Source organism: Lepidochelys kempii, chromosome 7, assembly GCF_965140285.1.
Source record: "Lepidochelys kempii isolate rLepKem1 chromosome 7, rLepKem1.hap1, whole genome shotgun sequence".
Taxonomy (NCBI): domain Eukaryota; kingdom Metazoa; phylum Chordata; order Testudines; family Cheloniidae; genus Lepidochelys; species Lepidochelys kempii.
The window spans coordinates 60179866-60200993 of NC_136386.1; the positions used below are offsets into that span (position 1 = coordinate 60179866).

Here is a 21128-nt window from a genome sequence, read left to right on the forward strand (position 1 = left end):
CCATTTTTTAAAAGGGGTGTTTCTGGCCATTGGGGGTCACCAAGGAAAGCTTGGAAAGGGACCCCAAAATCAGACAGCAAATAAAAAGACCTCAACCTTATTATTTTTTAAATCTCATGGTTTTCGGAAGCCTGATGTCGATTTTTGAAGCTCCGGGATTGGCAATGCTGGGTCAAGGGCACAAGAGGTCAGGTGGGCATTTCCTGGCTCCAGCTGGGAAGGGAATACTGAAATACTGGTCAGATCTACAGATCCAGCTTCAGACAAGTGGGGATGCAGCCAGACATCTGGCTCCTTAGCATAAACCCCCCAGGAGAGCTGGTCAGAAAATGGAACTGCTGCCTGGCAGTAAATTCCGACATTTCCACATTTGATTTTGACCCACAAAGTCGAAATTTTTGTTTTGTTTTTGTGGAATGGAAATTCCAACATATTTTGTTTCAGAAACATTTAAACGACCAACTCAGGGTGCTTTGAAACTCTTCTAGTGTTTTGATGGTCTCAAAATGCTTTGCTTAGGGAGCGCTGAAACAGAATACATTCATATAAAATATGAACTGTGAGAAAGCAGAAGATATTCATTGAAATACAATAATGAAATACTGTCATAGAAAAGATTCAACCAACTGAAAAAGTTGAAATGAAACGAAACAAAACTCTCGACGAAATACTCCATTTCTCTTTCAAATCGGTTCAGAATTTGCCGTTGCAAAACTTTTCAGAATTGACACGTTCCTGAAAACTTTTGATTTCCACTTACAAGTGTTTTTTTCCGATAGAAAACTGTTCAGGGGAGAATTTTCCTCCCAGCTTCCCAGGAGCCCTGTGGTGCTGCCGCTCTCTGGTCCTGTAACTGCTTGGCTAAGATTATCTAATGGCATGTAGGGGAGTCAGGAGCACATCGCCTTCCAGTGGGATTTGGGCATCCAACTGCCTCAGGCTTCTGGGGAAATGACAGCCTGCAAAATACGTGCTCCTGTGCAAAGGCAACCAGTCCTGGTCCCCGGGATGGAGCGTTACTGTCCGCACCCCAGCCCTGCCCTTTGGCGACAGGACACGTGACAGTGGGGTGCACTGATGGACAGTGAGGTGAGGTGACTCCCCTGACATGACTCAGGGGGTCGGTGGCAGAGCCACGATGGAACCCAGGCATCCTGACAACCTGCCTTAGCTGTAAGCCCACAGTCCCTGCACCACAATTAGCACGAGCGATTGACCTTGGCGATGGAAGCCACCTTTCCAGAGTCACCCTGCAGCTGCTGCAATGATTAACCCAGGCCTCCGAAATCACCACTTCCCCAGCCAGCAAGGGGTGAGACACAGAGACTGCCCTCCTCCCCCACAGCCCCCTGTGCTCCCAGGAATGCACAGTGCCCCCTGGGCAAGGAGCCTTGTGCTTCCTCTGCCACCTCAGTGGTCCCTGTTGCCCTGTCGGTCCTGGGACAGTGGAAGGAGCCAGCTGAAGGGGAGGGTCAGTCAGGGGTCTCACACATATGCCCCCCTTGGGGATCCGCATGCCCAGCTCTGGGGTGCATGACTAAGAGGACGGCTCTTGATCGCCATCTGTGCCAGTCCTCGCTGGCAGTATGCAGTATGTGCTGGCTGGGGCTCCCCTCTGATGTTGGGCTCACAGGCCCATGGTGTCCTGCATCCAACAGCAGCAGCTGGTCTGCACCATCTATGTGTGCTGAGTGCATCCGCAGTGCCCGGCACTCCCCTGCACCCAGGGCCCACGGAGCCTGGTTCCCCCACTCGCACCCATGATTCGGCCCTTCCTAAAGCCTCTCCCTCTGCTTGCATTAGGGTAGGGCCATCAGCAGCAGGGCCAATCACCAGGTAGCCCCACCCCAGGAGAGTTAGCCAGCTCAGCACTCACAGAGCCAGCAGCCACCAGCAGGGAGCTGGGCTCCGGCGCCGGGGTCAGTGGAGTGTTTGAGCAACTGCCCTTTGAAACACCGGCCGTTCCTGAGGCTGTGTGGGCTAGTGGGCAGGAGACGAGCCTGGCAGCGCTTGTTCTGTTTCTGCCTCTGCTGGGCAATCTCTGCGCTGTTCTGTGCCCCTTCAGACAGGCCTGTCTCTCCTGGAGTGTGTGCAGCGCCGGGTGCAGCAGGGCCCTGAGCTCAGCAGAAGCCTCTAGGTGCTGCGGCAATGCATGACCCTAGCTCATACAGTCTGTGCCCAATGAGCCCCGTGCTTTCCTCCCACACAGCACTTGGTGGGGAACCAACGGGCTGGCTGACAGGAGCGGGAACATGCCCAGCATGCTGCTTCTGCGGTGGCCTTTGCGCTTGGCCTGTTGGCAGCAGAGACGTGAAATGCCCCTGGAATAGACGCGTTGCTCCAGACATCAAACCACAGAGCCGCCTCTTGGGTGACATCCAGCCTCCCTGTGCAGATGCCAGAGGTGACAAGGTGGCCCCCAGGGCATGGTGTAAATGCTGGCGGGGGACTCTGCTCCCAAGAAAGGAACTGGGAGCTCCATGTTTGTTTCTTGGTGAAACCAGAGCCATAGGGCTGTCCTCAGTGCCAGCCTGGCACATGTGCCCTGTACGCTCCATTTCCCTGCCCCGTGGCCAGGCTGGCTCTGCAGGGCCAACACAATCCAAATAAATTTGAGTACCCGCCCTGACCCTGTGTGTGCTTCTCCACCCTGAGTGGTGCTGGGTGCTCCCCCGGGTGTTCCAAGCTGGGTGCTTGGTGCCCAGAGAAATCCTCAGCCAGCAGCCTGACAGCACGGATCAGGTGGGGTTTGGGTCTGCGGGATGCCCTCAATCCTTGAGGAACTGCCAGCAACAGGCTGCTGTCAAGCGGAGACCAAATCCCCACATTCCCCCTCCTCCCAAGTGGTTAATCTGAGCTGCCAGAGCTGTGGTGCAGTAAGGCCTTTCTGTGACATTTAATCAGATTGCTCTGCCCCAGCCGGGAGCAGGAGGAAAGGCCCCGTGCCCCCTGCTGCCTGTCCCACCGGCTCCAGGGCCGCTCCTCTGGGCAATCATTAATCGCAGCCCTCCAAACAATGCAGGAAACAAACAAACAGCCAGGAGAAGGCCAGCACTTCCCAGCCCCTCGGGGAGCTGGAGCAGGCAGTGCCGACCGGTTCCCTGTGGTGGCAGCTTGTTCCACTGCCAGCACCTGACCCAGGCGGGGCCTTTGCCTTGGGAAGGTTGGGTGGGGCGGCAGAAGGAGCTGGCCAGGGAGGCATGTAGGCTGGGGAAGGAATTCCAGCCGGTGGCTCAAAGGCTTTCATCTCCTGGAGCCATGAAGCACCGGGCCTTTTGGACTGCACTGGAATACACCTGCCGACTGCTGGGCATCTCCACGGCAGCAGGTAAGAGGCAGCGTCGCCCTTTGTGCTCGAGGGAGTCGACAGCTGGTGCAAAGTAATAGGTGGTGCATGGGCATCCGGACACCTGGGTTCTATTCCTGGCTGTGACTGTGCCACCCTCCCTTCCTCCATCTGCCCATTGGGGATGATGAGCCTTGGGGCCTAGAAAGCGAAACGTGAGATGTTGTTACTCCCCATTGCTAAGTGTCAATGGGTGCGTCCTCTGGCAGGTGGGGCTGTTGGATGGGGCTCAGCAATGCCTGGAAGCTGGAGGCCACAGGGACTGCTGCTGGGAAGGAAGGTTAGTTTCCCATGGTATGGGCTGGGGCAGCAGAGTAACCTGGATCCATGGAGGGAAGGTCCTCATGCTCAGTGGAAGGGGCTGCTCCAAACTCTGAGCAAAGCCAGGGGAAAAGCTTGGGAAAAGCTGTCTTGTCCCAAGCGGGATGAAGAGAAGAGCCCCAGCGCTGGTGAACATGCTGCTGCAGCATTGCTCCTCTGCCTTCCTACTAAGCTGTCAGAGAGCAGATTCAGGGAGCTGTTTGCTCTTTCCTTGCAATGCAAACATCATAGACTCCCCCACCTGTTTACATGGCTCCCTCTGCCAAATGACCAAGGCTGAAGGACCAAATTTTGGTTGGAGGAGGTTGCCTTTGGCTGTGGGTGACATACCAGGTGAGAGCTGAAAAGGGAATATTTGAGCTGGCATCTCCATGGCTGAATGTGCAGAAGATCTCCCCCTGCAAACCACAATGGTGTAGAATAGCCATCGGAGGTAAAAATTGCTGCATTGAAGGGGAGAGTCAAGTGCAGAGGGCGGGGACGGGAGCAACAAATTCTATTCATGGCACTGGCACCAATTTGCTGGGGCCTTGGGCAAGCCACTTAATCACTTTGTGCCTCAGTGTCCCCATCTATAAAGCAGGGACAATGACACCTACCCCTGGGAGCTGAAGGTGATTGCTTCTGTAATTCTTGGCTGGGTGATGTAGCTGTGCAGAATCTCATTCGAGCCGGCAAGTGGGTCCTGTTGGCAGATCCTGCTTCATTCCAGATGCTAGTTTGCCGGAGTAGGGCATTGCAAACCCACGTCTCTCAGCATTTCCCAGGTGAGCAGCAGCAGGCTCTGGGAGACACCTCACACTGCCATGGGGCAACAGGGGGCAAGAGACAAAGAGGTCAGCTCAACTAAGCTGACCCCGAGCACAATCCTGGGGCTGAACACATGGACAGACGGCACACAGCTAGAGCGCTGGCTGCTGGCTCTGGAATGTACTCCCTGCAGCTAACTGCACTGGCCAGGCACCGATAGAAAGGGCAATGCTGCAGGGCAAACAGACTGGAGAGATTCTCCCCTCTGGGGCTCTTACAGACTGGCACATAGGAGCACAGCGGGGTGAGCCTGTGCATGAGACAAGCTGGATCACAGCTATGCAGACCTCGATCACACACACATACAGAGTAAGGCTCACACTCTCCCCTAAGGCTCCAGTGATAATAGTGGATGCTTGCCCAGGAGACAGCCCGACCCCAGTGCCATGTGCCAACAGAGGATAAAGAGCTGAAATCATAAGTAGGTTACAATGTTGAGACGTCTTCCTGGAGTGTAATCTCTCTCTCTCTCTCTCTCTCTCTCATGGCGATGGTGTTTACATTGCAGTATCTTGTGCTGTCTTCCCTAGCTCCTCTGGAAATTAGCAAAAGTCAGCACCCCTGCAATGTGGACACTGCCTTGGACGGCGCTACAGAGCCCTGTACTTTTCCATCTCTCCACTCTGGGCTCTGCACAGTGTCACCTGCCTTCCCCAAAAGACCCCAGCGAGGGGTCTCCATGTTTCATATCTCCCTATGTTGTCTGAGGCTGTCGCTGGAGGGAGGGAGCAGCCAGCTCAGTATGGTGTTCGCTGCCCAATGAGGTACAGGTGGTTTTGCATCCATTATTTTAATGCTAAAAGGGTTAGGAAATGGAGACCACAGGGAAAAGAGTCCCCAGAGCTCAGAGCCATCCGAACAGACTTGCCAAAGGAAGAGGCTAATGGATCAGCCTCGCTCATAGATTCTGGATGGTGTTGGGGGATTCCATAGATTGGCCCTCCATAGAGTCAGTTGGAGAGGCAAAAAATATCCCCCTCCCCACCACCCCAAGCTCTGAGCGCGCTGACTCCCCATGATTGGTGGAGCCATATTAGTCACTGATCAGGCAGCCCCGTGACTGGTGAAACCATGTTGTTAGTTGATCGTCAGTGATCAGGCAGCCCCGAGATTGGTGCATCCATGTTGTTCGTTGCTGGTTAGTGATCAGGCAGCCCCGTCATTGGTGGAGCCATGTGGTTTGTTGATGGTCAGTGATCAGGCAGCCCCGTGATTGGTGAAGTTGTGTTGTTTGTTGATGGTCAGTGATCAGGCAGCCCCATGGTTGGTGGAGCCATGTGGTTTGTTGATGGTCAGTAATTGTGATTGGTGGGAATGGTTGGGAAACCCGAAAGTTTCACAGAGTTTAGCACAGATGACTCTTCTGCTGAAAATCCGTACTGGGAGGAGGATTGTTAGTTGTTCCAAATTCTCCTGTTTAAACTGTTTAATTCATAATTTTGTGCCTGTGCCTTAGGCATGGCTCAGACCACAGACAGCAAATAGCCCAAGCAAACAGGCCACCAGGCTGATGATCCTTGGTCCAAACTGTTCAGGCCACACTTCTGAATCATCAGGAGAGGAGCAGAAATCAGGAGGCAATCCTGCACCATTCACTTGCTGGAAGAAAGATTGAATAAAGAAGAAGATGACCAGTCCTGCTCCCAAGCATGGCCTGCTGGCTGGCTTTGAATTCCCCCACACTCAATTCTGTCTGCGTTTGTAGTGATGATCATCCAGGGGCCTGCACAGCCCCAGGGCAGCAAACCCCTGCGCTTTGTGCTCAGATTCCCAGAGCATGTCAGCATTGGTGCAAGGGGCCGGAGAACAGCACAGAGACAGAAGTCTTGTACGCATTCACAGAGCCAGCAGGGCAGCCCCCCAGCTCCGAGCTGGAGAGACCAACTCTAAGGAGCACGACAGGAGTTCACTCCTTGACAGTTCAGCTGGGGCAGCTGATCAGCAGGCCAGCTCATGCCAGTTATGATACAGTGTCCCCAGGAACTGGCCTAGGACCCGACACATTGTACAAAGGCATCAGAATAGCCAATGGCGCTCCTGACCTGCTCTGGAGTCAAGCCAGTGTCTTCAGTTCCCATGGTGATGGTCTATGGTGGGCACATTAGCCGTCGGGAGGCAGTTCTCCTGTACCCAGAGCTAATGACTCGGAGCTGAGATGAAATGGGTGCAACAGATGTGCCTGAGTCCATAGGGACGGAAACCACAGATGATACCAGGCATTGCCAAAGATCCCCAAGCAAAGAGCCCATTTGCATTGCATGCCCTTCTGTGCTCCCACCAGCAGGGGTCACTGTAAACCCACGCCTGTGAACCAGCACTTGGTGGGAGGGACACACACCCAGCTGTGTCTTGGTGGCTGTGACCATAGGGATAGCTGTGCTTACTCATGCCAGATTTTGTGAATGTTGCCACGTCAGCCATCTTGATTACTCCCTTTCCCACTGAGTCAGTCCCTGGGAGTTTTGCCGTGGGGTCAGGAGTTCACCCTGTGCCTCCATGAATCCCCCCACAGGCAAGTCCCAGAGGGTGAGTTACTGACCAGTGACACCCCGGGACAGTCAGCCCAAAGAGGCGCAGGATGCTACTGGAAGCAGCTCTTCCAGGCTCAAAGCCTCCCGCTCAAGCCACCGAGCATCCTGCCCCATGCAGTCACCAGACAGATCCTCTGCATTGGTTTCTCGGGCATGGTCATCCTCCATCTTGGCGCCATGTAGACCCACACAGGTGCACTCACAAAGTAAGCTCTGGCTCCACTAGTATGTGGGCCGATCAGGGCCTGGGGGGCACCAGGAAACCCTCCCGAACACCCTGCTGTGCCAGGATCCACCTGTCGATTTATACAGTGAAAGGGCTTCGCTGTGAAACTCCAGCCTCATCCCCTGTCCACCCTTGTGGTGTGAGTGTGGCACCCCTGAGATCCCAAGTAAAGCCCCGGTCTGGCAGAGCAGATGTGAACCCACAGGACCTTGTAGGTACTTACAGACTGCAATTAACTCACCCCTTAGCCTTCTCTTTGTTAAGCTAAATAGACTCAGATCGCTCAGTCTATCACTATAAAGCAGGTTTTCTAAGCCTTTAATCATTCTCGTGGTTCGTCTCTAAACCCTCTCCAATTTATCAACATCCTTTTTGAACCATGGGCATCAGAACTGGACACAGTATTCCAGCAGTGGTGACACCAGTGCCAAATACTTGAGAATCCCCTATTTATGGAGCTGAGGATCATATTAGCCCTTTTGGCCACAGCATCACACTGGGAGCTCATGTTCAGCTGATTATCTACCATGGCTCCCAGATCTTTTTCAGAGTCACTGCTTCCCAGGATAGAGCCCCCCAGCCTGTAAGTAAGGCCTACGTTCTTTGTTCCCATGTGGTCATGTTTACATTCAGCTGTATTAAAACAAATATTGTTGCTTCCACCCAATTTACCAAGCTACCCAGATTGCTAGGTGATGTGTCCTCTTGATTATTTGCCACGCCCCCAATTTTGAGATATCTGCAAACTTTGTCAGTGATGATTTTGTTTTCTTCCAAGTCACTGATAAAAATTTTAAATAACAAAGGGCCAAGAACTGATCTCTGTGGGATCCCAATGGAAACACACCCACTCCATGATTCCCTGTTTATGATCACATTTTGAGACCTATCAGTTAGCCAGTTTTTAATCCATGTAATGTGTTCCCTGTTAATTTTATATTGTTCTAGTTTTTTAATCAAAATGTCATGTGGTACCAAGTCAAATGCCTTTCTGAAGTCTATGTATATTATGTCAACACTATTACCTTTATTACCCAAACTTGTAATTTCACCAAAAAAAGATATCCAGTTAGTTTGACAGGATCTATTTTTCATAAACCTGTGTTGATTGGCATTAATTACATTACCCTCCTTTAATTCTTTATTGAGTGCCATATCAGCCACTCCATTATCTTGCCTGGGATCGATGTCTCCTGGAACTTCCCCAGGATATGTCTACACTACGAAATTAGGTCGAATTTATAGAAGTCGGTTTTTTAGAAATCATTTTTAAATAGTCGATTGTGTGTGTCCCCACACAAAATGCCCTAAGGGCATTAAGTGCATTAACTCGGCGGAGTGCTTCCACAGTACTGAGGCTAGTGTCGACTTCCGGAGTGCTGCACTGTGGGTAGCTATCCCACAGTTCCCGCAGTCTCCACTGCCCATTGGAATTCTGTGTTGAGATCCCAATGCCTGATGGGGCTAAAAACATTGTTGCGGGTGGTTCTGGGTACATGTCATCAGGCCCTCCTTCCCTCCCTCCCTCCCTCTGTGAAAGCAATGTCAGACAATCTTTTCGCGCCTTTTTTCCTCAGTTACCTGTACAGACGCCATACCACGGCAAGCATGGAGCCCGCTCAGATCACTTTGGCAATTAGGAGCACATTAAACACCACACGCATTATCCAGCAGTATATGCAGCACCAGAACCTGGCAAAGTGAAATCGGGCGAGTAGGCGACGTCAGCACGGTGACAAGAATGATGAGGACAGGGACACAAATTTCTCTCAAAGCACGGGCCCTGGCAATGTGGGCATCATGGTGCTAATGGGGCAGGTTCATGCCATGGAACGCCAATTCTGAGCTCGGGAAACAAGCACAGACTAGTGGGACCACACAGTGTTGCAGGTCTGAGACAATTCCCAGTGGCTGTGAAACTTTCGCATGCGTAAGGGCACTTTCATGGAACTTTGTGACTTGCTGTCCCCTGCCCTGAAGCACATGAATACCAAGATGAGAGCAGCCCTCACAGTTGAGAAGCGAGTGGCAATAGCCCTGTGGAAGCTTGCAACGCCAGATAGCTACCAGTCAGTCGGGAATCAATTTGGAGTGGGCAAATCTACTGTGGGGGCTGCTGTGATGCAAGTAGCCAACGCAATCAAAGATCTGCTGATATCAAGGGTAGTGACCCTGGGAAATGTGCAGGTCATAGTGGATGGCTTTGCTGCAATGGGATTCCCTAACTGTGGTGGGGCCATAGACAGAACCCATATCCCTATCTTGGCACCGGAGCAGCAAGCCAGCGAGTACATAAACCGCAAGGGGTACTTTTCAATAGTGCTGCAAGCACTGGTGGATCACAAGGGACATTTCACCAATATCAACGTGGGATGGCCGGGAAAGGTACATGACGCTCACATCTTCAGGAACTCTGGTCTGTTTCAAAAGCTGCAAGAAGGGACTTTATTCCCAGACCAGAAAATAACCATTGGGGATGATGAAATGCCTATAGTTATCCTTGGGGACCCAGCCTACCCCTTAATGCCATGGCTCATGAAGCCGTACACAGGCAGCCTGGACAATAGTCAGGAGCTGTTCAACTACAGGCTGAGCAAGTGCAGAATGGTGGTAGAATGTGCATTTGGATGTTTAAAAGAGCGCTGGCGCAGTTTACTGACTTGGTTAGAGCTCAGCGAAACCAATATTCCCAGTGTTATTACTGCTTGCTGTGAGCTCCATAATATCTGTGAGAGTAAGGGGGAGACGTTTATGGCGGGGTGGAAGGTTGAGGCAAATCGCCTGGCCGCTGGTTACGCACAGCCTGACACCAGGGCGGTTAGAAGAGCACAGGAGGGCATGCTGCGCATCAGAGAAGCTTTTAAGACAAGTTTCATGACTGGACAGGCTACGGTGTGAAAGGTCTGTTTGTTTTTCCATGATGAACCCCCCCCCCGCCCCTTGGTTCACTCTGTTTCACTGTAAGCTAAGCACCCTCCCCTCCTCCCTTCGATCACCACTTGCAGAGGCAATAAAGTCATTGTTGCTTCACATTCATGCATTCTTTATTCATTCATCACACAAATAGGGGGATAACTGCCAACGTAGCCTGGGAGGGGTGGTGGAGTAGAGAAGCACTGGGAGGGGTGGTGGAGGAGGGAAGGACAAGGACACACAGTACTTTAAAAGTTTAAAACTTATTGAATGCCAGCCTTTTGTTGCTTGGGCAATCCTCTGCGGTGGAGTTGCTGGGTGGCTGGAGGCCCCCCCACCACGTTCTTGGGCATCTGGGTGTGGAGGCTATGGAACTTGGGGAGGAGGGTGGTTGGTTACACAGGGGCTGTAGCGGCGGTCTGTGCTCCTGCTGCCTTTCCTGCAGCTCAACCATACGCTGGAGCGCATTAGTTTGATCCTCCAGCAGCCTCAGCATTGAATCCTGCCTCCTCTCATCATGCTGCCACCACCTTTCAGCTTCAGCCCTCTCTTCAGCCCACCACCTCTCCTCCCGGTCATTTTGTGCTTTCCTGCACTCTGACATTGTCTGTCTCCATGCAGTCATCTGTGCTCTGTCAGTGTGGGAGGACAGCATGAGCTCAGAGAACATTTTATCACGAATGCGTTTTTTTCGCCTTCTAATCTTCACTAGCCTCTGGGAAGGAGAAGATCCTGTGATCCTTGAAACACATGCAGCTGGTGAAGAAAAAAAAAGGGACAGCGGTATTTAAAAAGACACATTTTATAGAACAATGGGTACACTCTTTCATGATAAACCTTGCTGTTAACATTACATACACAGCACATGTGCTTTCATTCCAAGGTCGCATTTTGCCTCCCCCCACCACGTGGCTAGCCCCTCACCCCTCCCCGTCGCTAACAGCGGGGAACATTTCTGTTCAGCCACAGGCAAATAGCCCAGCAGGAACGGGCACCTCTGCATGTCCCCTTAAGAAAAGCACCCTATTTCAACCAGGTGACCATGAATGATATCACTCTCCTGAGGATAACACAGAGAGATAAAGAACGGATGTTGTTTGAATGCCAGCAAACATACACTGCAATGCTTTGTTCTACAATGATTCCCGAGTATGTGCTACTGGCCTGGTGTGGTAAAGTGTCCTACCATGGTGGACGGAATAAGGCTGCCCTCCCCAGAAACCTTTTGCAAAGGCTTTGGGAGTACATCCAGGAGAGCCGCAAATGCCAGGGCAAATTAATCATTAAACATGCTTGCTTTTAAACCATGTATAGTATTTTAAACGGTACACTCACCAGAGGTCCCTTATCCACCTGGCGGGTCTGGAAGGCAGCCTTGGGTGGGTTCGGGGGGTACTGGCTCCAGGTCCAGGGTGAGAAACAGTTCCTGGCTGTCGGGAAAACTGGTTTCTCCACTTGCTTGCTGTGACCTATCTACAACTTCATCATCATCATCTTCCTCGTCCCCAAAACCTGCCTCTGTGTTGCCTCCATCTCCATTGAAGGAGTCAAAAAACACAGCTGGGGCACTGGTGGCTGAACCCCCTAAAATGGCATGCAGCTCATCATAGAAGCGGCATGTTTGGGGCTCTGACCCGGAGTGGCCGTTTGCCTCTCTGGTTTTCTGGTAGGCTTGCCTCAGCTCCTTAAGTTTCATGCGGCACTGCTTCTGGTCCCTGTTATGGCCTCTGTCCTTCATTCCCTGGGAGATTTTGACAAAAATTTTGGCATTTCGAAAACTGGAAGGAGTTCTGATAGCACATATTCCTCTCCCCATACAGCGATCAGATCCTGTACCTCCTGTTCAGTCCATGCTGGAGCTCTTTTGCGATTCTGGGACTCCATCATGGTCACCTCTGCTGATGAGCTCTGGCCAGCGTGGCAAGCTGCAGGTGACCATGCAAACAGGAAATTGAAATTCAAAAGTTTGCAGGCCTTTTCCTGTCTACCTGGCCAGTGTATCTGAGTTGAGAGTGCTGTCCAGAGCGGTCACAATAGAGCACTCTGGGATAGCTCCCAGAGGCCAATACCGTCTAATTACGTCCCCAGTCAAGGCCGATTTAAGCGCTAATCCCCTTGTCGGGGTAGGAGTAAGGAAATCGATTTTAAGAACCCTTTAAGTTAAAAAAAAGGGCTTCATCGTGTGGACGGGTGCAGGGTTAAATCAATTTAACGCCACTAAATTTGACCTCAACTCCTAGTGTAGACCAGGGCCCAGTGCTCCAAGACTTATTGAAAATCAACATTAACAGTCCAGCAATCTCCTGAGCCCGCTCTTTTAAAACTCTTGGATGCAAGTTATCTGGACTTGCTGATTTAAAATATCTAACTTCAGTAGTTTCTGTTTAACATCCTCCAGAAATACTAGTGAAATGGAAAGATGGTTATCCTCACCATATGATAAGACAGTTTCAACTGTTTTTTCTCCAAATACAGAAGAGAAATATTTATTGAATACTTCTGCTTTTTCTGAATTATTATTGAAAATTCTAGGATTTCCATCTAGCAGTGGATCGACACCATTGTCAATATTATTTTTGTTCCTAATATATATTTAAAACTTCTTATTGTCCTTAACTGTGCTGGCCATTTATGTCTTCTTGTGTCCCTTTGCTGCCCATATCAGTTTTCTACAATTCCTAACTTCTGATTTATATTCATTATTAACGATTTCCCCTTTCTTCCATTTAGAAGTATAACAGGCTTGTGTGCACTGCTCCCCACTGCAGGAAGGAACCCAGAACTGAACACCTGTGTGTCTTACTCACTGTTGACAGTGATTCTCCTTTAGCCGGAGTGGAAGGGATGTCTGATTTTGGAGCAGGAGGATTTAGGTTCTAGCCACGTTTGTATCTGGAACCTAGCTGTGCTCTCAGCACAAAGCTCATTGACTTAGCTGGGACCCACACAGTGTGCGGTTGTGTTGTGCGTTACACACCTAGGGAGTTATGCCACAGGCTTGGGAGACACTTCTGTTTTCACATCACACATCAGCCTTTGTGAGGATCAGAGCCCCCTGCAGCCCCTTCCCCCCATTCGCCATCCCAGGAGCACACTCATCCTGCCCTTCCCTTCAGGGGTTAACGAGGCAGGCTGGAGCTTTCCTGGGAGTTCAGCTCCCGGGCCCCAGTTGCAAGCCAAGGAAGGGTCTCAATGCGCTCAGGCCCTTAATCCACCTTAGTGCATAATCCCCTGCCTGGCTGTGTGGGCCGAGAGGCCGCACCGTGTAGCACGGAGCGACAGCTCATTCCAGGCTGCTAAGCCGCCTGCCCATCTTTGTGCTTTCTGTTGTTTAGTAAGTGGCATTATCGCCATGGCTACAGCCACTATTAACATAGCTGGCATGGTTGGCATGCTTTCTCCTGCCGCTACTGATCCTCCGCCCCAAGGTAGCCAGGGCTGGGCTTGTTAGGGACAGGAGGCCGAGGCCAGTGAGATAGGCCCTTCCAGTAAGGACAAGCACTGAACAGCAGGGGAGGAGGCCAAGAAGGCTGGCTAGGTGGTTAGGACCAGGAAGGCGAGGAGGCTAAAAGGAGCTGGATAGACTGAGGTGGGATCTTCTGAGGCTGTCAGTGTTGACCTGGTGGGAACAAAGTCAATGGGTCTTGGCTTGACCCCCTGCCCCCACGAATGGAAAATGTTTATCCCTTTCTATCCTTGTGTGCAGAGGGAGGGAGAGACCTCCTGGCACAGCTCTGTGACAATGTCTTGGCAGGCACAATGGGAAGGCAAACAAACCGCTCTGCCTCCCGTGCAGCCACAGCACAGGCCACTGACAAGCCAGCATCCGGGGACCTGCGAGCCAGCCCCTCCCCTGGCCTGAAGCACCGCAGTGCCCGGCTTCGCCCTCCACTCCTGGGCAGCAGAGCAGCCTCAGGGAAGGGCTTGTCCCTGGGGAGCCTGCTCCCTCTGTGAGTCCCCCAAAGGCCAGGGCTGGCCAGGATCAGAGCCAGACACCGATATTTAATGCCTCTTTGGTTGAGCTGTGAAGGAGGCTGCTAACCTAGCTGTGTGGACAGGGGCCAAGCACTGTCACACCCAGGACAGGTCATTTCAAATGGCTAGTGTGCACTATAGCAATGTCTGGAGATACCAGCCAGGGATCGGCTGCCCACCATGCCCGGCACTGCACACACACCACCAAGGAAAGCACTGGTCCTGCCTCACACAGCCAGTGCCCTCGGCACTGCCTCCTGCAATGATTTGCAAACGTGTGTTAGGTGGTTATGTCTGGCTGCTCCCGCTTTAAACACAGTCAGACAGAGAGATCTCACTAATGTAGTACCCCAAGGCCAAGGTGGCTACTTAGGCCTGCTCCCTGCTCTGGCCAGGTGTTGTAGGCTGAGCGGTGCGTGGGACTGGGCTGCTGGCTAGGCCGGGCAGCTTGTCCCCAGGCTGCCCAGCAGAGACAGGCCCAGCTGCAAACTCCAGCTCTTGCTCCAGAGCCACACTTCAGGCCTGGCCCTGCTGGTGCCTGGGACTCAAGGCACATGAAGGGCCCGAGGAGGGTCAACTCACTCACAAGCCTCATGGCCAACCCACAGCAGCCAAAACCTCCCTTGGCCCTGCCCCGCCCCCAAGGCGCACCCTCAGGATAGGGTTGCCATGTGTCCGGTTTTCAACTGGGACACCCTGTCAAACAGGGACTCTGGCGGCTCTGGTCAGCACCGCTGACTGGGCCATTAAAAGTCCAGTCAGCAGCACAGCAGGGCTAAGGAAGGCTCCCTGTGGCTCCCAGAAGCAGCAGCATGTTCCCACTCCGGCTTCTATGTGTAGGGGCAGCTGGGGGCTCCGCACGCTGCCCCCGCACCAAGCATCGGCTCTGCAGCTCCCCTGACCCCCTACTGCACCCCAACCTCCTGCCCCAGCCTTGATCCCCCTCCCATCCTCCAAACCCCTTGATCCCAGCCCAGAGCACCCTCCTCCACCCCAAACCCCTCATCCCGAGCCCCACCCCAGAGCCCGCACCCTCTGCTGGAGCCCTCACACACACCCCTGTGCCCCAACCTCCTGCCTCAGCCAAGAGCCCCCTCCTGCCCCCCAAATCCCTCATCCCTGTTCCACACCAAAGCCCACACCCCCAGCCGGAGCCCTCACCCACCCTCAGCCCAACCCCCTGCCCCAGCCCGGAGGCCCCTTCTGCACCCTGAACCTTTCACTTCTGGCCCCACATCAGAGCCCTCACCCCCTCACTCCCTCCCACACCCCCAACCTCCTGCCTCAGCCTGGAGCCCCCTCCCATACTCTGAACCTCTCGGCTCCATCCCCCAGCCTGGAGCCCCCTCCTGCACCCCAAACCCCTATCCCTGGCCCCACCCCAGAGCCCATACCCTCAGCCGGAACCCTCAACCCCTCCCGCAACCGCCTGGACCACTTGGAGCAGGGGATAGTAGCCCCAGCCAGGGTGACAATCCCCCCCCCATGCAGGTACCCACTATGCCGTGGGGTGCATGCACACAGCTGGGAAAGGGCCAACAGTGAGACCGCGTTTCTGGGGCTGGTGATCCTTTGCCATGATGCACGTGAGGCCGTTCCCAGTGAACGGTGCCACAGAGACTCCAATGCTCATTGAGCACCAGGGAGTCCCAATGCCCTATGCAAAGTGGGGGGAGCAGCAGCACTACCCCATTAGGGAAACTGAGGCATAGAGTGGTTCAGTGATTAGCCTAAGGTCTGCGGCAGAGCCAAGGACAGACCCCAGCCCTCTTGTCTCCAACCCTCTGCTCCAACCACTGGACACTCTGCTTTCGCTCCCCACTCCCACCCACCCAAGGGCCATGTGAAGAGCAGGCAGGACGGTGCTGGGGTGGGCATTGCCATGACTCCAGTGCTGCCTTCTCTCTGCAGTGCTGGTTGGAGTGGGAGCGGAGACCCTGCAGCGCGGGCAGTTCCAGAGCCTGGCTGTCTACCTGCTGTGAGTATCGCTGCGGTTACCATGGGGAGTGGCCCTCTCCTGGCTTCACCGTGTAGGAGTCTGGGACCCTGTGAGACATGGGGCAGCTCAGCCCTGCAAGCTCAACGCAGCGCTGCCTGCCCCCGTGGAGCTGGCCAGGGGCCGCAACACGCCGTGACCTCCCCTGTGCAACGGCTGAGCAAGGGGAGCTGAGGCTCTGGAGCCCAGCTGGCCAGCACTAGGTAGAGCCCCCGAGCCCCACGCTGGCCCCACCACCCCCATGGCTGTGGCCAGGCCCGGTCCTCATGGTCCCCCACTTCAGTTTCTCAGGGGCAGCGGTTTCCATCTGCGAAGTCTCCTTCTTCGTCAGCCTGCTCCTGGGCATGTGTATCAGGTGAGTACTCCCTGCCCATGCCCCGTGTGTCCTGCCCATGCCCACACCCTGTGTGCCTGCCCACACCCCTATACACTCCGCCCACCCCACACCCCTTGCACCCTGTCCGTGCCCTCTGCTCACCCTATACCCAATCCCCATGTGCCTTGCCCATGCCCCCTGTGCACCCTGCCCACCCCACACCTACACCCTCGTGTGCCCCGCCCATGCCCCCCAACCATATCCCCTGTGGACTCCACCCACCTCACATCCCCACCTCCGGGTGTCCTGCCCATGCCCTCTGGGTACCCCACACCCATACACCCCTTATGAGCTGTGCCCACACAGCCCTCATGCACCCTCCCATATATCCCACCCACACTTCCATGCATCCTGCCCACACCCCTCCCCCTCCTTGCCCTTGTCCCTCACCCACACTCAGCTGAGGGCACAGGGCTGACCAGGTGGGGCTGCAGACCCACCTCCAAGGGAGCCTGCCCCCTGCTGCCCCCTGCTGGCAGCACCAAACCCTGCTTGCTAGCTATGCTGCTGCCCCCAGGGCCTGCATGTGTCACTCACACTTCCTGGCCTCTGCCTCAGGGACTGGGCACCCATGGTTGTGTCCCCGGGCTTGGGGAAGGGGTGAGAATGCTCGGAGCTCAGGCCTGTGCCCCCTGCACTCCATGGACTCTATGGACCACTCAAGCCTTAGCCAGCCCCATGTCCAGGCCTGGCCTGGTGCTCTGAGTTCTGGGGCCGGTGGGCACCAGAGGGGCATTCAGACCCAACCCTGGCAGCCATGTGGCTCTGGTGCTGGTGACCAGCTCTCCCTGCCCAAGCCCACGCCTGCCCCTCTCTCCCCAGCTACCAGCCGGGCTCCCTGGCACACACCTTCTGGAAGCGAACCACACAGCCAGCAAGCTTCCAGAAATTCCTGGGCTATGTGCTGCTCTCGGTAGCCTGCTTCCTGCATCCCGTCCTGGTCTGGCACGTCACCATCCCTGGTGAGGAGCGCGCTGGGGCCATGTACAGCATGGGGGGCAGGGGAATGGGGTAAGCAGGTGGTTGCCAGGCTGGGGTGGAATGGCCCAGCTCTCATGGGACAGGATGCCAGGCTGGAAGCCATGGCCCGGCTGTGATGGGACCGGGGTGCCAGGCAGGGGGGGCCATGGCCTGGCTGTGATGCGACTGGGATGCCAGAGAGGGGACCATGGCCCAGCTGTGATGTAAGGGAGGGGCCATGGCCCAGTTTTCCTGGTGAACCCTCCCCCGCTCTTTGCCATGTCTCGTCTCCGGTGCCTTTTCCCAGGCTCCATGCTGGTGCTGACTGGCTTAGCCTACTTCCTGCTGAGCAAGCGGAAGAAGAGCCCGGTGCTCCGGGAGGCGCGGGGGCCACTGGAGCAGTATGTGGACCCCTGTGCCACGGCTGCAACCTCCACAGGCTGTGGTGACACTGAGCAGACCTTCACCTTTCCCGGGGGGCGCCGAGAGCAGCGTGCCTCCCTGCTCGGCCAAATGAAGAGCATCCTGAAGGGCAGTGAGGACAAGAGTGCGGGCTGGCTGGCTGAGCCTGCCCCGACCCCGCCCACCCCTGCTCCGCCCACCCCGGCCCCGGGCAAGCAGGTGCACTTCCAGGAGAAGCTGGTGAGGATCATCCCCTCTGTCAGCGAGAGCCCGGATGAAGCGGAGAGTGAGGCTGAGGAGACCACGTCCGACACAGCCCCAATCCTCGGGCCCATAGAGACCCCGCTCCTTGTCACGCCCCTCAGTGCCACAGGTCTGTTCTGAGCGCTCACCCACCTTGTCCGCAGCCTGGGGTGAGTGGCAGCAGCCTGGAGCTCCCCACCTGCTGGCCCAGGGCCTGGCCTTAGGGCTCAGACATGATCCCCCTGCAGCCTAGGTGCCACGGGCAGAGCTGACCCATCTGGAGCAGGGCAGCCCCCGCCAGGTGGGGTCCTGGTGCCCGAGAGCCCAGCCAACCCCCCACAACCAACACTTGCTGCTGCTGACTGGAAGGCGGGGCTGGCGGGTGCTGTGCCAGCTCCTGGGGCTGGCTGCAGCACTGGCATTCAGGGAGCTGTCCTGGCTACTCACCTGCTGGGGCTGGACCAACCTCTGGGCAAAGCCCTTCGGTTCCCATCTTTATCTGGTAGAACGGTTCCTGGGACTTTATCAATGTGTGTTCCAAACCCTGCAAACAGGGCAAACAAATCCACTTCCTAGTTTTCTGGGTAAATATCAGGGTTAATTCTGCGGTGGGAGCGGGGGATGGAGAAAGAGCACAAAATCAAGCCCAGTTAGAGTGGTGAAGTGACAGCCCTTCCATGCTGTGGTTTAGGTCGTGAGCTGTACATCAGCTGTGTCTGTCTGTCTGTCTTTCACTCCATTGCCTTCCTTTAACAGACAGCCTCACATTCACACTGCTCTTAACTTACTATCAACAGAGAGGCGTCTGCTAGTGGGATGGGTTGGATTTTCTTAACCTAATCACTATTTTCATGTACTTGAGCGGTCCAAAATTCAGATGAAAATCAGTTAAAACCAAATAATAGCTTTGGTGAAACCCTGGGCACCCCCCCCACCCCCCGCCACACACACACACGCATACTCGCCATGGGATCCTGGCAGGCTCTGGCCATGTGTCAGTACCCCCTGGGCACCTGCCAGCCCCGCTCCGGCCCCACCCCCGTGGGATCCATGCAGGCTCTGCCCCCATAGACTGAACCAGGCTCTGCTCAGCGTATTTCCAGGACAGCGAAGCCTTCGCTCTCAGACATTTTCCAGCCGCTACATGGACATCTGCTCAGTGCTAGGCAGTCGGTACCAGCAGAGTGTCAGCATCCGCCCTGGCCCCCCACCCTGCTGCTGTGTGACTAGCCCTGGGCCATGCTCCCCAGCCAGCTGGATCTAACCCCCAGCCCCATGGGCCTTTGGCTTTCTCACAGCAGCATCGCTGGTAAGCCACAGGGAATGGAGCCAACCTAGGGCCATCAGATGCCATCTCCCACTGCTCCCCCCAGGGGCAGCTGTGGGGTCATGCGGGAACAAGGGACACAGCACTCCCACCAGCCTGCTGTTTGTAGGAGAGAGCTGGTTGCCTTAGTCCCTGCAGCCATCCCCCCTCCTCCTGTGTCCTAGAGCATGGCCCTGGGACAGAGTGGGGTGGGTCCATCTTCCAGCGCCAAGGTCTGCCCTGCCCTGCACAGCCCAGGGGAGCAGCACCTCCAGGGATAGGAACTGGGGACTGACGACCAGGGTCCAGCCTGGGTTTGGTCACAGAGATCCCCTTGGGACTGTCACCTGATGTGCTGAAATTACCTCTGAGCCCATTTTCCCTGCCAGCTTGGGACTCCAGAACCCTGCCTTGTTGAGCCAAACATGCAAGCCTGCTGCAACATGGACCCAGGATCTGGGCCATGCCCCCAAAGCTGAAAACTTTAACTAAAAACAGTTCAGCAGGTTATTTGTTTCCAGCACCCAGACACCCAGCTCCCAATGGGATCCAAACCCCAAATAGATCCATTTTACTCTGTATAAAGTTTATACAGAGTAAATTCGTAAATTGTCTGCCCTCTATAGCACTGATAGAGAGAGGTGCACAGCTATTTGCTCCCCCAGATATTAATCACTTACTCTGGGTTTATTAATAAACAAAAGTGATTTTACTAAGTATAAAAAGTAGGATTTAAGTGGTTTCAAGTAATAACAGCCAAAACAAAGTAAGTCACAAAGCAAAATAAAACAAAACATGCAAGTCTAAGCCTAATACATTAAGAAACTGAATACAGGTAAACCTCACCCTCTGAGTTGTTCCAATAAGCTTCTTTCACAGACTAGACTGATTCCTAGTCTGGGCCCAAGCCTTTCCCCTGGTACAGTCTTTGTTAGATCCAGCAGACATCTCAGGTGGTAAGCAGGGGTTTTCTCATGACTGACAGTCGCTTACTGGTGGGCTGCTTTAAAGTCGATGCCCAAATGCGGGGAAGTGCAGGCGGCTGTCGACCTCTCTCCAGTGAACTGGAGCAGTGCAGAGTCAAAGCAATGAAAGCCCGTATCCATATGAATGTGCAGAGGATGGAAGAGCCATGGGTCGGCTTGCCTCTGGGATGGAACAGCGAAGTTTGGGAAATACAAGAAGAAGCAAAAAGCATCCAGCGCCAAGGGATCACAGGGTGCACCACCCTGCGAGCCTGTGAAGGTCAGGTCCCCTTGTCCCCAGGGCTGGAGATGCCAGTACCTTGATGTGAGTAAGAAAACAGCTTCATCAAAGAGTGTAACTGGCTCCAATGATGTTTTTGTCACCAGAAAGTGGGTGGAGTTTGGTTTGGTGGTGACCAGCCCTGGCGCGTCTCCCAGCTTGGTATCACTCACATCTCTGCTCTTTGTGAATAAACTTTGCCTTGGTTTCCCTCCCACCAGCCCAGTGCAGTTACATTGGAGTACTTGGGAGTCCTTCAGCTAACCCGCTAGGCTGGGGTATTCATGCACCATCTATCCCAGCGTGTCAGCTATGTTCCCTGAGGGAAAGCTCCTCGCTGCCCCGCCCCTCAGGCGGTCGCTGACACCAGATGGTGGGTGTGGGAGGCTGCCTTGGGACTGGCACGAAGGGGCTGGAGAGCAGAGGGGCCTGGCCCCCCAGACTGGGGGTCCTGGATCTGAGCCCCTCCCGACCAGGG

The 21128-nt window shown here is 54.5% G+C and overlaps 1 protein-coding gene across 3 annotated transcripts; it reads left to right on the top strand.

Annotated features, from left to right (window-relative positions):
- The first annotated feature begins 3049 nt into the window (after positions 1-3049).
- On the top strand, positions 3050-20870 carry TMEM72 (transmembrane protein 72). Of its 3 annotated transcripts, XM_073353088.2 has the most exons (5): positions 3050-3328; positions 16034-16100; positions 16402-16473; positions 17317-17456; positions 17762-20870. In XM_073353088.2, the coding sequence occupies exons 1-5, from the start codon at positions 3259-3261 to the stop codon at positions 18238-18240; spliced, it is 828 nt and encodes a 275-aa protein (XP_073209189.1). In that variant the 5' UTR covers positions 3050-3258; the 3' UTR covers positions 18241-20870. The 3 variants fall into 3 exon arrangements, with proteins under 3 accessions (XP_073209189.1, XP_073209188.1, XP_073209190.1); XM_073353087.2 differs by lacking the exons at positions 16034-16100; positions 16402-16473; positions 17317-17456; positions 17762-20870 and adding an exon at positions 4231-12574 and having other exon boundaries at positions 3250-3328; XM_073353089.2 differs by lacking the exons at positions 3050-3328; positions 16034-16100; positions 17317-17456.
- Positions 20871-21128: the final 258 nt, after the last annotated feature.

Bases quoted from the DNA above. Each gene is read 5' to 3' on its own strand.
- TMEM72 (XM_073353087.2), top strand. From the start codon at position 9,161: ATGCGTAAGGGCACTTTCATGGAACTTTGTGACTTGCTGTCCCCTGCC.